This window comes from Triticum aestivum, chromosome 4B, assembly GCF_018294505.1.
Source record: "Triticum aestivum cultivar Chinese Spring chromosome 4B, IWGSC CS RefSeq v2.1, whole genome shotgun sequence".
NCBI lineage: Eukaryota > Viridiplantae > Streptophyta > Magnoliopsida > Poales > Poaceae > Triticum > Triticum aestivum.
This window is the reverse complement of record NC_057804.1, coordinates 353,781,083-353,796,438: the sequence shown is the minus strand read 5'-3', so window position 1 is coordinate 353,796,438 and position 15,356 is coordinate 353,781,083. Positions and strand designations below refer to the sequence as shown.

At 45.8% G+C, this 15,356-nt stretch overlaps 1 protein-coding gene across 1 annotated transcript; it reads right to left on the bottom strand.

The window, feature by feature from the left end:
• Window positions 1-39: 39 nt before the first annotated feature.
• On the bottom strand, window positions 40-9,071 carry LOC123092167 (SEC12-like protein 2). The gene is made up of 10 exons (XM_044513855.1): window positions 8,708-9,071; window positions 8,504-8,598; window positions 2,243-2,393; window positions 1,315-1,406; window positions 1,125-1,224; window positions 969-1,044; window positions 729-849; window positions 533-649; window positions 381-448; window positions 40-290 (listed from the first exon to the last, which is right to left on the bottom strand). Exons 1-10 carry the CDS (start codon window positions 8,975-8,977, stop codon window positions 190-192), a joined length of 1,191 nt encoding a protein of 396 aa, XP_044369790.1. The 5' UTR covers window positions 8,978-9,071; the 3' UTR covers window positions 40-189.
• Window positions 9,072-15,356: the final 6,285 nt, after the last annotated feature.

Below are 15,356 nucleotides of genomic sequence, written 5' to 3'. Positions count from 1 at the left end.
CACCATCACCACTTCGCGCGCCCTACCAGCTTGACATGATAAAAAGGATTTGAACGTTTTTGAGTCGCTTTTCTTTCACTTAAATACAAAAATTGCTCTAGCTCCGACACGATACAGCATTTATCTCCAGCACAAGATCAGATAATCAGAGGTAAGCAGCGAGGTAGCAGTAGAGGCTGAACAAAAATTTCATTGTGGCAACATTGCTAAGAGATCTTCTTTGTGCTGCATATAGTAATATACCAAAATTCCGAGTATAATAGCTAGTACCATGGACCAGAGGCTTATACCTGTCAGAAAACATGCAGCCATTTTCAGAATACTCACAAAATTGGCAAGTACACAATAAGTCGAGAACTCAAGATCTGCAACCAACATACCATCGCTCTTGGGTGATTCAGTCGATGTCACCCTTGTAGTTGAGTCAAAGGAAGTCGACAGCAAGGCCCTGTTATATGATAGAACAACAACAATGAGAGATTGCATTTGTGGAATTCATCAACTAAAGCAGAACGAGAGCACAGGTACTGACCTTGAATCTTGAGAAAACGCTAATGTAGTAACAATGCCAAGATGCGCCTTTTTAACTGTTAGAACCACTCGCATGTCTCTTGGACCTAGAACACTGATGCTTCCCTCAATAGTTCCACTGGATATGCAAAGGCAAGTAAATTAGACATGAAAAAAAAACAGTAATGTTAATGTTAAATTCATAGTTCCTTGCTCACATTGCTAGAAGTGTACCATCAGGCGAGACTGAAAAAGCTGAAATCGCATCACGGGTTACTTTCTTTGATCCAATTCTTGTCCATGAGGTTGTATTCCAAGATATTATTTTGCCGTAATCACCTAAGAAGCAGGGTATTGTAACTGTCAGGTCTGAGGTTTACCAGGCAATTCCGTTCATTTTTAGAGAGAACTTCAAAATATTTCATTCATAACAGGGTGAATTCAAATCATGATGTCACCTTGCATTGCTGTAACAAAGAGAATCTGACTATTGTCAGACTTAGTAGAAAATCGGCAGAAGCCAAATATTTCTCCCTGGAAATGTATGAGTCAGAAGTGCACTTTAAACAAAGAAAATAAACTAATGCAAATTGGCAAACAAAAAAATCACTCACTTGTTCTCTTGGCAGATTAGCCACAGCTTCAGATGACTTTAAATCCCAAACTCTAGATGGGCCACTGCTCCTGTTCACAACTAGAAACATCTCATCGGAACTAAAGCATGTCCCAAAACAGAGGCAACCCATCAGTATCAAATAATAAATATCCATTTGGAAAGAGAAAGTTAAAGTGACACTATTTCACCTGAAACTAAGATCCTTAACAGATGTTTTAGCATCAGGTTCTTCAATAACGGTTTCCATGCCAGGCCATTTGAAGACCCTCAAATGTCCATCCTATACAGCACACAGAGATCTATTTAACATGCTTAAAATAATATATGGACAATTTTAACAGGCCATTTGAATGACAATTTTAACAGGCCATTTGAATGACAATTTTAACAGGACAATTTTAACAGGTTCTTCGATAACGGTTTCCATGCCAGGCCATTTGAATGACAGAAAACCCTAGAATAGCTTCAGATAAAATGAGAAGGCAAAAAAACATTGAATGGTTGCTTTGCTTGTAAGAATTTCCAGAAGATAATGAAGCAATAGACAATTTATTTTAAGCTAAATAATGTACAGCACTAGAATGTACAAATAAGAGCATCATGAGAATACTTAACTTTAAGTTGGTTTATCTGTATGCTTAACTGCAACCATTTGTTCACTTATTACAAAGACGCTAACTTTATGTTGTTGCCAAACATTTCCGTATTACACATAAACAATCTATGTCAGTTCAGTTGCCTAATCCTATGGCTCACACTAATTATGGTTGTGAATGTTGTAAAATGCTTTTTAGGTTCCTAGTGTGCGATGGTCAATATGCAAATTGTTGTTCACAATGACCATATGGTACATTGCTTTCTGCGCAAAGTCACCAGATATAAAAGAAATTGTTTCTATTAACACCTACAGCTATCAGATCTGCCAAAGCTACCACATGTCATGCTTTGAAGAGTCAAGCGTGGCCACCTCCATTACTACCAATGGAAAAACGAAACTTTGGGGGGGGGGGGGGGGGGGGGGGGGGACTTGACTACAAACAGAGTTGGAACCAAAAAAGGGAAATAATAGGTAAGATAAGATAAGCAAATGCATAACACTATAATACTTCCATTTACCTCGCCACCAGTGGCAAGTATTGAACCCTCTCCACTAAATGACACAGCCAACTGTAAACCAACATCATTTAGCTTCACTAGAGCCTCCTGGTCAGATCTCAAAACTAGGCTATGTGGATCATCTCCTTCTGGTGATTCCCACCGCACCAACCTATGCAATTGGCACATGGTAAGAATTCAGAATTGCTGAACCATCGGGCTGACTTAAATTGTGCTTAAATCAGTCAGGAAAAAAAGACAAACGGCATATTTATTATAGAATAAAATAAGATTGAAGAAGTATATAGTTGTATGTTTTGCAGTTAAAACTTAATTAACCACCAGTTCATCTACAGTAACACCCCAACAAGTTATGCTCGTTGATAAGGCCAATGAGATGGGCCCAACAACTGAAATGAACTTAACATCACAAGATGAAACAGATACAGGTGCCCCCGAGTTTTAGCTACAATCAGGAAATAAGCTCTACTAACAAATCCAGCACAGTGCTTACACCGACAGTTCAAGCATATTATGGGGTTATCAAGAGGCATCATTGTATGTTACTAGAAGTCTTGAACACTATATTGTGATATGATAGGTTAATTATATTATGGTCGAATTAATCAGAATTTACAGCATATAACCCCACATCCACAACACCCCTGATCAAACGGAGTACCGGACTCACCGAAGTATTCTAAGCATACATACCATGTGTGTTATGGATATGCAACTTGTATTATTAGGAGGCCAAAGCCAACATATATACACATACATGAGGATGCCAAAAGGCTACAAGAGGATGCCAATAGACTTGAATGCAAAAGGCCAAAAGACAATATTAATATAACTCTAACACCCCCCCTCAAACTCATGGTGGATCCACAACACTGAGTTTGGAGAGGTGAAATCCATGTTGCGCTCTAGTCTGAGCCTTCGTGAAGAAGTCCGCGAGCTGTAACTCAGAAGGCACATACTGAAGAGCAACAACATGATCCTGCACAGCGGCGCGCACATAAGAAGCATCAACACCAATGTGTTTGGTAAGCTCATGTTTCACAGGGTCCCACGCAATACTGATAGCACCTGTGCTGTCCGACAGGAGGGTGGTAGGTGTAGTAACAGAAACACCAAAATCCTCCAGTAACCATCGTATCCAAGTCACCTCTGCTGTCAGAAGAGCCATAGCTCGCAACTCGGCCTCTGCACTCGTACGAGAAACTGCAGCCTGTTTCTTCGTCTTCCAGGAAATGAGGGAACCACCAAGAAAGACACAGTAGGCAGAAAGTGAACGGCGATCCGTAGGATCACTAGCCCATGTAGCATCCGAATAGGCCTGGAGCTGTAACGAGCTGGAACGGGGAAAAAGAGACGATGAGAGATCGTGCCACGAAGATATCGTAGAACACAAAGAAGGCGACTATAGTGAACTGAAGTGGGAGCAGAAACAAACTGACTCAGAATATGGACAGGATAGGAGATATTCGGACGAGTGACAGCAAGATACACAGGACTCCCAACAAGATGACGATAACGTGTCGGATCAGACAAGGGCACACCATCAGAAGCACGAAGGTGAACATTGAGCTCCATAGGAGTCTCAGTAGTGCGCTCATCACTAAGAGCCGCACGAGTAAGAAGATCCTGGATATACTTTTCTTGGGAAATAAAAAAGCCATCAGAGGTGGAGGAAACCTCAATCCCAAGAAAGTAACGAAGAGGACCAAGATCAGACATAAGGAACTGCTCATTAAGACGCGCCTTGACAAAGGCAATGTACTCAGAATCGTCGCCAGTGATGATCATGTTATCAACATATAGAAGAAGAAGAGTGCGACCACGAGCAGAAAGGTGGACAAACAATGCTGGATCGTGATCACTGGGTGAAAACCCATCAGCGGTGACCACAAAGGCAAAACGCTCAAACCAAGCGCGAGGGGCTTGCTTAAGGCCATATAGAGAGCGACGAAGACGACAAACCATGCCATCGGGAACTGAATACCCAGGTGGTGGCTGCATATGAACCTCCTCACGCAACTCACCATTAAGAAAGGCATTTTTAACATCAAGCTTTGACACACACCAGTGGCGAACAGAGGCCACGGCGAGAAGTGTGCGGACAGTGGTCATATGGGCCACAACAGCAAAAGTCTCATCATAATCACGACCATGCTCCTGCTGAAAGCCACGAGCCACAAGACGAGCTTTATAACGCTCAAGAGAACCATCAGAGCGAGTCTTAATCTTATAGACCCACTTACAAGTGATTGGACGAATACGGGGAGGAAGAGAAACCAGATCCCATGTGTTGTTGCGCTCAAGTGTGGCAATCTCCTCTGCCATCGCAAACTGCCATTCAGGATGAACAACAACATCACGATACGAGGTAGGCTCAAGTACAACCGAAAGGCCATATTTGCTAGGAGAATAGCGGTCAGGAGGAGGACAAGGTCGAGCCCGAAGACCATAAGTCGGCTGGGACGAGGAAGACGGTGCACCAGAAGTAGATGGCACGTCAGTAGATTCATCCATAACACATCGACGACGAGTATAATGAAAAGGAAAAGTGGGATGAGAAGGAACCACCGGAGGTGATGGAGATGGAGAAGACATCGGTGATAAAGGTGGGGTGTCATGAAGTAAGGAAGGAGAAGGAACGATGGGAGAAGACGGTGTCGGATCTGCAATAGTGGGACGAGAAGGAGTAGGAATATGAGGCACGGAGGGAGGTGTATCAGGAAACTGAGAAAAGAGATATCCTCTACTGAAAAGGTCAAAGAGGATGGTCGTGGATAGAATGGACGAGACTCATCAAAAGTAACATCCCTAGAAATACGCATCCGTTGACCAACAGGATCCCAACACCGATAACCCTTATGCTCATCACTGTAGCCCAGAAAAACACACTCGACAGACTGAGCAGTTAGTTTGGTGCGTTCTCGAGGGGCAAGGAGAACATAACAAACACAACCAAACAATCGAAGGGCAGAATAATCAGGATAATGATCAAAAAGACGATCTAGAGGAATACCTCCCTGTAGAGCAGATGAGGGTTGAATGTTTATGAGATATGTGGCAGTGGAGACAGCCTCAGCACAGAAATGAGGCGGAAGAGAGGCGGCAATCATCATCACACGAGCTGTCTCAAGAAGGTGGCGATGCTTGCGCTCAGCCACGCCATTCTGAGCGTGAGCACCAGGACAAGAGAACTACGCAAGAGTTCCCTGCTCAGCAAGAAAACCACGCAACATTTTGGAGATATACTCGCCAGCAGAATCAGCACGAAACACACGAATAGGTGTAGAGAACTGAGTGTGGACCATGGCGGCAAAACGCTTATAAATAGAGAGAACCTCGCTACGAGAAGACATGAAGTAAAGCCAAGTGTAGCGAGAGAAATCATCTATAAAAATAATATAGTAGCGATGGCCCCCTTTGGAAGAGAAGGGAGCCGGTCCCCACACATCGGAATGAACTAAATCAAAAGGGCGTTGAGACACTGACTCACTTGTAGGATAAGGTAACTGAACCTGTTTACCAAGCCTACAACCCTGACACTGCAAAGAGACATCTCCTGAGACAAGCCCCAGAAGACCATGACGAACTAAAGACGATAGCCGAGAACCACAAAGGTGACCAAGGCGATGATGCCACTGCTGGAAGGAGCTGGTAGCAGAAGCGGCGAAGGCAGATGTACTGGCGAGTGTAGTGGCAGCGGAAGGAACATGAAGCCAGTCTAACTCCCAAAGCCCCTGGGAGTCAAGGCGGCGAGGGCCAGCTCCAACCAAAGCCTTTGTGTGACGATCCTGGACAGTGCAAGAATCAAAGTCAAGAATGACGCGACAACCAGAATCAGTAAGCTGACTTGCAGAAAATAAGTTCATGGTAAGGCGAGGAACATAAGAAACATCTGGAACATGAAATGAAGAAGTGGAAAGAATGCCTCGACTAGCAACAGGTAGAGGAGTACCATCAGCAGTAAGAACATTAATAGGAAAATCGAGAGATCTAAGAGAGGACAAGACAGAGGAATCAGAAGACATATGAAATGAAGCTCCAGAATCCAGAACCCATGGGGATGTACCAGACTGTGTAGATGGTGGTCGCTCAACACTAGAAGCATCAGTCACAAAGCCTGCAGTACCCATCAAAGAACCTGAAGCAGCAAGTAGACGCTTAAGCTTCATAATATCCTGCTCAGTCAAGGAGACAGTAGACGACGTCGAGGAAGAAGCGCGAGTCCCAGTAGAAGAATTGCACTCCCTATTACGCATATCACGCTTCTTCTTGAAGCAATCAGATTCTGGGTGACCATCCCTGTTGCAGTACTCGCAATGAGTATGAGGACGAGAGCGGCCCTCACGAGTGCGGCTCTCACTACCAGAAGGAGTGGGTAGTAGCGGCGGAACACTGGAGCGAGAAGGTACTGGTGGAGCAATAGCTTGAGCAGCAAGCACAGATGGAACTTGAAGCAGACCGACACCACGGAGGCGAGTCTCCTCAGCACGAAGCTCAGAAAGCACCTCAGGAATAGGAACACGACCACGAGCAAACAACTGAGCACGTCGAGGCTCAAACTCACCACAGAGCCGCGATAAGAACTTGTAGATGCGCTGAAACTCCAAGTCTGACCTCACAGTCTGGCAACATGGGCAAGTGCCACAAACAGCAGTGCGAAGAGAGTCAAGCTGGCGCCAGATAGCAGAACTCTGAGTGTAAAACTCATCAATAGTGGAGTCTCCCTGCTGAAGAGCATGCTCCTGACGGACCACAGACAAGTAGAGAGCATCACCAGAGGGTTGATACCGCTGGCGAAAATGAGTCCACATCTCAAAGACAGTGCTGAGGCCCATAAACTCGAAAGCAAACTGAGGAAGAACACTGGAAGTGAGGACAGCTGTGGCACGAGCATCGTCATCACACCACTGAGTGTAAGCAGTCAGATCATCACGATAAACGGAAAGAGCATCCGAATAATCCAAGACCTGCTGGTCATAAGCAGCAGCTGCATCATCGGCGGCAACCCTGGTTGTAGCCCTATCAGCATCAGAAGCATCTGTCGCGAGAGCCAGTGGTGTCGGCGGTGGAGTAGGAGCCACGGGAAAGACTGGGCGAGGAGGACAGGGGACCTCACCGAAAAGAACACCCCACAGACGAAGGTCACGCATGTGAATGCGCATAAAGGCAACGAACTCAGCATAGTTAGCCCCATCAAAGATCACCGGGCAGCGAGGGATGGCGACATAGCCGCCCGATGAAGACATGGTGCTCTTTATCTCTCCGTCCTTTTTATCTCTCTCTCTCTCTCTCTCTCTCTCTCTCTCTCTTTTAAGCAAAGGCCACCCAAAGAGCCCACTTCAGGCAAATGAATCAAAACCGATCCAGACCGGGCACAAAACCAACAACGGACCACACAGAAGCCACGTCCTTGAGAAAGCACCAGGAACGATGAGCAGCTCGATCCAGAATCACCAGACATCGCCCAATCTGGAGCAGCGGCCGAAACAGGGCAAGGCGACGGCGGTCGCCCCAATTTCGGAGCGAGTGCAGCGGCTGGCGACCTGCGCCAGGAGCCGGCGGCGGCGCCCCGCGACAGGAGCCGGCGGCGGATGAGCGCCGCGGACCCCGCGACCCTGCGTTTCGAGCCGGCGGCGGCGCCCCGCGTCAGAAGCCGGCGGGGGACGTTCCCCGCGACCCCGCGGCCCCAGCCCAGCGGCGGGCGTCCCGCGTCCTGCGGGCGTCCCGCGTCCTGCGTCGCAGGCGCTGCGTTCCGCGTCCTCGCGGTCTCGATCCAGAGGGCCAAATGGCGTGGCGCTATCCAGAGAGAAGGTGCGGCCGAGGCGAACTCGATCCAGAAGAGAACAGCCGGACCGGCAAAGGGCCGGATGGATTGGGGCAGCGGCAGACAGCAGCCGGAGTAGAGAAGGAAATCACGGCGGCGGAGTAGCGGATCAAGCACGAGTTGCGCGTGCTAAAAAAAACTAGGCTCTAATACCATGTTATGGATATGCAACTTGTATTATTAGGAGGCCAAAGTCAACATATATACACATACATTTGGATGCCAAAAGGCTACAAGAGGATGCCAATAGACTAGAATGCAAAAGGCCAAAAGACTATTAATATAACTCTAACATTGTGAACCACAGGTTAACAACAATTAACCCACAGGGTAACACTAAAGATCGCACGCATTGTGGAGATTTTGAGCTAATCAAAATTCACGACAGACGAATGCACTAGCGAGCATCAGTGTCACATGTCCAAGGACTCGAGTACCTGCAGCCGTTGGGGAAGGCGCAGAGGACGCCATCGCCGCGGGGGTGTACGGCCATCCTGTATGGTACCTGCTCCTCTGTCCCCAGCCTAAACACCTGCACCCCACCATCATCAAAACAACAGCAACAAATCAGCATGTAAATCTCTCCCATGATCCGTATGGATCTAGTGAAATCAGAAAGCGAGGGGGCACGGGTCGCTCACGGGCTCGGGGGAGAGCGCTGGAGGCGCCCCTGCAGCGGCGGGGTCGAGGGCGGCGACGACCAGCGCGTTGGGCACGCCGCTCCGGCCCTCGCCTCCGCCTCCACCAAGAACCACCATGGGGGGCGGAGGTGGGGAGGACGGGGCCGGGGACGCGTCCGCATCCACGACGTCGTCGGCGGATGGGGAGGGCTTGATGATGTGTGCGAGTGGGAGCCAGGAGGCGCAGTAGATCGGGAAGCCGTAGGTCTGACCGCCGGCGCGAGGCGCCATCACAGGAGAGGGAAGGAGTAGCGGTGGCCGGGGGTGGTCGGTGGTCGCCGGAGATGCGGTGAGAGACTGTGGGTATGCAGAGGTGGAGGTGACGACGGGTGAACGGTACGGGGTATACCGTCCCGAAAATCCCGGGCCGGGCTGAGCCCGAGCATGCCATCGGGCCGGGCTCGGGCCTGAAAATCGAGCCGGTCGGGCAGGTTAGGCTGGGCTCGGGCTTGCGCAAAACAGGATTTTAGCCATAGCCGGGCCTTGTCAGGCTTTTTCGGGCTTGGGCTGGGCTCGGGCCCGATATAGTAGGCCCGATGATAAGGTCGGACCGAGTTCGGGCCTGAATTTTCAGCACCGGGCTATTTTTGGTCCGGCCCGGGGTATGCCCAGGTACAGTACAGGGAGGGAATAAGACTGTAGCACATACCTACTCCACCGTAAGTCGCATTCTCAAGGAAAGTCGCATTCTCAAGGGAAGATATGAAGGATGGTTCGCACAGTCGCGCACTTCCAAGTTCGGGCCAGCTCCAGCGGATGAAGAATTGTATTGACCGAAAACTTAAATATATCTGTGGATACATAAACAATATCGTGTTCCTAGTGAGTCTATACTAAACAGGTATTTGATCGAAGATGGTTAAGGTTTTCTAACCATAGACATGAGATGTATTTGATAATGGAATCACATCATTAAAAGAATGATGTGATGGACAGACCCAACCATAAAATTTAGCATCAGATCGTATCAATTAGTTTATTTGCTACAGCTTTTTTCATGTCAAGTACCTGTTCCTTAGACTATGAGATCATGTCACTCCCGAATACTAGAAGAATACTGTGTGGGTTATCAAACGTCATTTCGTAACTCGGTAATCATAAAGGTGCTCTACAGGCATCTCAGTAAATGTTGGTTGGGTTGCATGGATTAAGACCAGGATTTGTCGCTCCGTGTGACGGACAGATATCTCTGGGCTCTCTCAGAAATACAACATCATGAATAGCTTGTAAGCATGTGACTAATGAATTTAGTCACGAGGATTTTGTATTATAGAACGAATAAAGAGACTTGTCAGTAACGTGATTGAAATAGGTACGGCGATACCGACGATTAAAACTCGGGCAAGTAACATATCGCCGGACAAAGGGGATTATATACGGGATTATCTGAATCCTTGACATTATGGTTCAAACCGATAAAGATCTTCGTTGAATATGTAAGAGTCAATATGGGCATCCAGGTCTCGCTATTGTTTATTGACCGGATAGGCATCTTGGTCATGTATGCATGTTCTCGAACCCGTAGGGTCACACACTTAACATTCGGTAACGCTAGGGTAGTCTTGGGATATTCATGTGGTGAGTTTGAAAGTAGTTCGGAGTCCCAGATGGGATCTGAGACATCACGAGGAGCTCCGGAATGGTGGAGAGGTAAATATTTGTATATGGGAAGTCATATTCAGGGTTCTGAAAAAATGTTTAGGATTTTTCAGTATTGTACCAGGAAGGTTCTAGAAGGTTCCGAAGTGGGGCATATCGGTACTAAAACCAACAGATCTCAAATAGAGGTCCTGAGCTGGTGATCTAGGAATAATGGTAACACGGGGGGATGATGCGGAACGTTGCATTCAAATCAATAAAATTCCTACGAATCACCCAAGATCCATCTATGAGAAGCATATCAACGAGAAGGGAGAGCGTGTCCACGTACCCTCGTAGACCGTTAAGTGGAAGCGTATATTACGCGGTTGATGTAGTCGTACTCTTCACGATCCAATCGCGATTCAATCCGATGAAGTACCGAACAGACAGCACCATCATGTTCAGCACACGTGCGGCTCGATGACGTCTCTTCCTTCTTAATCCAGCAAGCAAGGGTGGGGAAGTAGATGTGATGTCAACTCGCACGACCGCGTGGTGGAGATGGTGGTGGTGTAGTGCCGGGAGGGCATCGCCAAACGCTGTTGAACCCAATCTGAGGAGAAAACGGAGTTATGGGAGAGGTAGGGCTGCCGCGGGGGCGTGGGAATTGGTGTGTCCAGCTGATGTCTACTACGCAACCTTCTTCTTGTAGACTCGTGTTGGGCCTCCAAGCGCAGAGTTTTGTAGGATAATATTAAATTTCTCTCAAGTGGATGACCTAAAGTTTATCAATCCGTGGGAGGCGTAGGATGAAGATGGTCTCTCTCAAACAACCCCGCAACCAAATAACAAAGAGTCTCTTGTGTCCCCAACACACCCAATACAATGGCAAATTGTATAGGTGCACTACTTCGGCAAACAGATGGTGATAGAAGCGTAATATGGATAATAGATATGGCTTTTTGCAATCTGAAAATATAAAAACAACAAGGTAACTAGTAATAAAAGTGAGCGAAAACGTTATTGCAATGCTTGGAACAAGGTCTAGGGTTCATACTTTCACTAGTGCAAGTTTTCTCAACAATGATAACATAATTAGATCATATAACAATCCCTCAATGTGCAATAAAGAATCACTCCAAAGTTCCTATCGTGGAGAACATAAGATGAAATTGCTTGTAGGGTACGAAACCACCTCGAAGTTATTCTTTCCGATCAATCCATTGAGCTATTCCTATAAGTGTCACAAACAGCCCTAGAATTCGTAGTAAAATAACATCATATGACACACATCAATCAAACCCTAATGTCACCTAGATACTCCAATGTCATCATAAGTATCCATGGATCAATTATGCAATATGCATCACACGATCTCAGATTCATAATATTCAATCCAACACAAAGAACTTCAAGAGCATCCCGAGATTTCCATCGAAGAAAGGAATATGAAAACGTGCATCAACCCCTATGCATAGATTACCCTGATGTCACCACGGGAATTCGCAAGTTGATAACCAAAACATACATCAAGTGGATTAACAGAACATCCCATTGTCACCTCTGACATCCCATCGCAAGATATACATCAAGTGCTCTCACATCAAAGATTCAATCTGACATAACAAAACCTCAAAGGAAAAGACTCAATTCATCACAAGAAGATAGAGGGGGAGAAACAACATATGATCCAACTGTAATAGCAAAGCTAGCGATACATCAAGATCGTGCCAAATGAAGAACACAAGAGATAGAGTGAGAGATCATAGCTACTGGTACATAGCCTCGAGACCAAGGGTGAACTACTCCCTCCTCGTCATGGAGAGCACCGGGATGATGAAGATGGCTGCCACTGGTGATGGATTCCCCCTCCGGCAGGGCGCCGGAACGGGCTCCCCCCTCCACCCTTGTGGATGCCTCGTGGCTCCTTTGGTCCATCTCCGATACTCCGTGGGCTTCTTTTGGTCCATAAAAAACGTCCTAAAGTTTCAGCTCATTTGGACTCCGTTTGGTATTCGTTTTCTATAAAACTCAAAAACAAGGAAAAAACAAAAACTGGCACTAGGCTCTAGGTTAATAGGTTAGTCCCAAAAATAATATAAAATAGCATATAAATGCATATAAAACATTCAAGATGATAATATAATAGCATGGAACAATAAAAAATTATAGATACGTTGGAGACGTATCAAGCATCCCCAAGCTTAATTCATGTTCGTCCTCGAGTAGGTAAATGATAAAAACATAATTTTTGATATGGAATGCTACCTAACATATTTATCAATGTAATCTTCTCTATTGTGGCAAGAATATTCAGATCCATAAGATTCAAAACAAAAGTTTAATATTGACGTAAAAGCAATAATACTTCAAGCATACTAATAAAGCAATCATGTCTTCTCAAAATAACATAGCCAAAGAAAGTTATCCCTACAAAATCATATAGTCTGGCTATGCTCCATCTTCATCACAAAAAATATTCAAATCATGCACAACCCCGATGACAAGACAAGCAATTGTTTCATACTTTTGATGTTCTGAAACCTTTTCAAATTTCACGCAATACATGAGCGTGAGCCATGGACATAGCACTATAGGTGGAATAGAATGTGGTGGTTGTGGAGAAGACAAAAAGAAGGAGATAGTCTCACATCAACTAGACGTATCAACGGGCTATGGAGATGCCCATCAATAAATATCAATGTGAGTGAGTAGGGATTGCCATGCAACGGATGCACTAGAGCTATAAGTTTATGAAAGCTCAAAAATAAACTAAGTGGGTGTGCATCCAACTCGCTTGCTCACCAAGACCTAGGGAAATTTGAGGAAGTCCGTCATTGGAATATACAAGCCAAGTTCTATAATGAAAATTTCCCACTAGTATATGAAAGTGACAACATAAGAGACTCTCTATCATGAAGATCATGGTGCTACTTTGAAGCACAAGTGTGGTAAAAGGATAGTAACATTGCCCCTTCTCTCTTTTCTCTCATTTTTTTATTTTGGGCCTTCTCTCTTTTTGGTCTTCCGCAGTCTCATCCCGACTTGTGGGGGAATCATAGTCTCGATCATCCTTTCCTCACATGGGGCAATGTTCTAATAATGAAGATCATCACACTTTTATTTACTTACAACTCGATACTTAGAACAAAATATGACTCTATATGAATGCCTTAGGCGGTGTACTGGAATGTGCAATGAATCAAGAGTGACATGTATGAAAGAATTATGAACTGCGGCGTTGGCACAAATACGATGTCAATTACATGATCATGCAAAGCAATATGACAATGATGAAGCGTGTCATAATAAACAAAACGGTGGAAAGTTGCATGGCAATATATCTCGGAATGGCTATGGAAATGTCAGGACCTCGATCGTAAGTCACACCAATCTAGCATGTAACACATCATATCACTTTGCGGCCTCACGCACGGTATTCCCACGGGTGCCACCTTACCTGGCCCGGGACCGTTCGCGCCTTTTGGCTCACATATATGATAGTGTCGCTAGCATCCATATGACAAAGAACCTGGGCCGACATGACTAGTCGTAAACCCAAGATGGCGCTAACTTACAGGGACATGCATACATGACCCAACAACGAACGTGTCGATCATCAACGTATGAACCCAAGTTGTTGCAAGCTACAAGGACTTGAAGGATCAATGCGTGACATTTCCCCGAAGGGACAGACACAGGAATGAAGAAGGACACATGCCGGCCAGCCTAAGTGTTCCGGAGCAGTAGCAAGCTACCATGGCTTGGTGGAAACACTAGGAGACATTTCCCGGTAAGAGAGGCTACTAAAGATAAACAACTAGATAGTCAGATCCCACACATACCAAGCATTTCAATAACATACACACAATATGCTCGATATGTGCAAATACAACATGGCATCACAACAAGACTCTACAACTCAAAGTATTTATTCAATAGGCTCCGAGGAGCCAAGTATTACAAACATGGGTCTCATGACCCAACATTTAGAGCATACAAACAACAGAAACATAACATGTCTGAGTACAGAAAACTACAAAGGGAAAGGGCTGAGAAGCCTCACTATCTACAAGATCCTCCCAAGGATACAAGATCGTAGCTGAGGTAATAAACTAAACATCGAAGTCCACGCGAAACTACTAGTGAGACTGAAATCTCTCTGCAAAAACATAAATTAAGCAAACGTGAGTACAAATGTACCCAGCAAGACTTACATCAAAACTAGCTACATATGCATCATTATTAACAAAGGGATGGTGGGGTTTAACTGCAGCAAGCCAGCTTTGACTCGGTGGCTATCCTGAACTACTACTGCAAGTAACTCTTTTGAGGTGGCGCACACGAGTCCACATATTCACCATATCAATACACCACTATGGATCCACTCCCATCCCTCCTACAAGAATGACATTGGCCATTTAAAAGACGGTGGGGGAGAGCCATTGTGAGTGGTCTCACGCCTAATCCACCAGAGGTACCATCCTCCGACCGCGATAAGTTGCTTTACATCCAGGTTGGGCTTGAGCGGCACTTGTCTTGCTGGAGCTAAGAGAATATACTCCAAGATGATCGACCTAGAACGGTCAACTAGTTTCACTTCATTGATGTAGTCCAATATTCCTAGGCGTGACCAACGCTCTGTAGCATAGGAACATTCAAAAAGAAGATGCTTTACATCTTCAGCCGCTTGGTGACAAATGGGGCAAGCTCCATCTGAACCGACATGCCTATTAGTGATTATGGACTTTAGTTAGAGGTAAAATTCCATGGAGTGCCCGCCAACAAAAAATTTGAATTTTACGTGGGATTTGAAGCTTCCACAATGTACTCCATACAACTGGAGTACTAGATCTTCCTGGCTGCGCTAGCCCATTTGCATGTGCCCGGAAAGTTTGAAACCATTGAGTGTGATAAGCTGAGCGGACTGAAAAAATACCTTTGCGATCTGGATGCCACGCTATAAAATCCTCAAAGGCATTGTAGTTAAGTGGAATTTCCAGAATTCTGCGGACATCTACAGGGTTGA

Bases quoted from the DNA above. Each gene is read 5' to 3' on its own strand.
- LOC123092167 (XM_044513855.1), bottom strand. From the start codon at position 8,977: ATGGCGCCTCGCGCCGGCGGTCAGACCTACGGCTTCCCGATCTACTGC. The intron at 8,599-8,707 runs GTGAGCGACCCG...GGTGGGGTGCAG, and splicing joins CAGCGCTCTCCCCCGAGCCC to GTGTTTAGGCTGGGGACAGA. The intron at 850-968 runs GTGACATCATGA...CCTGCTTCTTAG, and splicing joins CTTTGTTACAGCAATGCAAG to GTGATTACGGCAAAATAATA.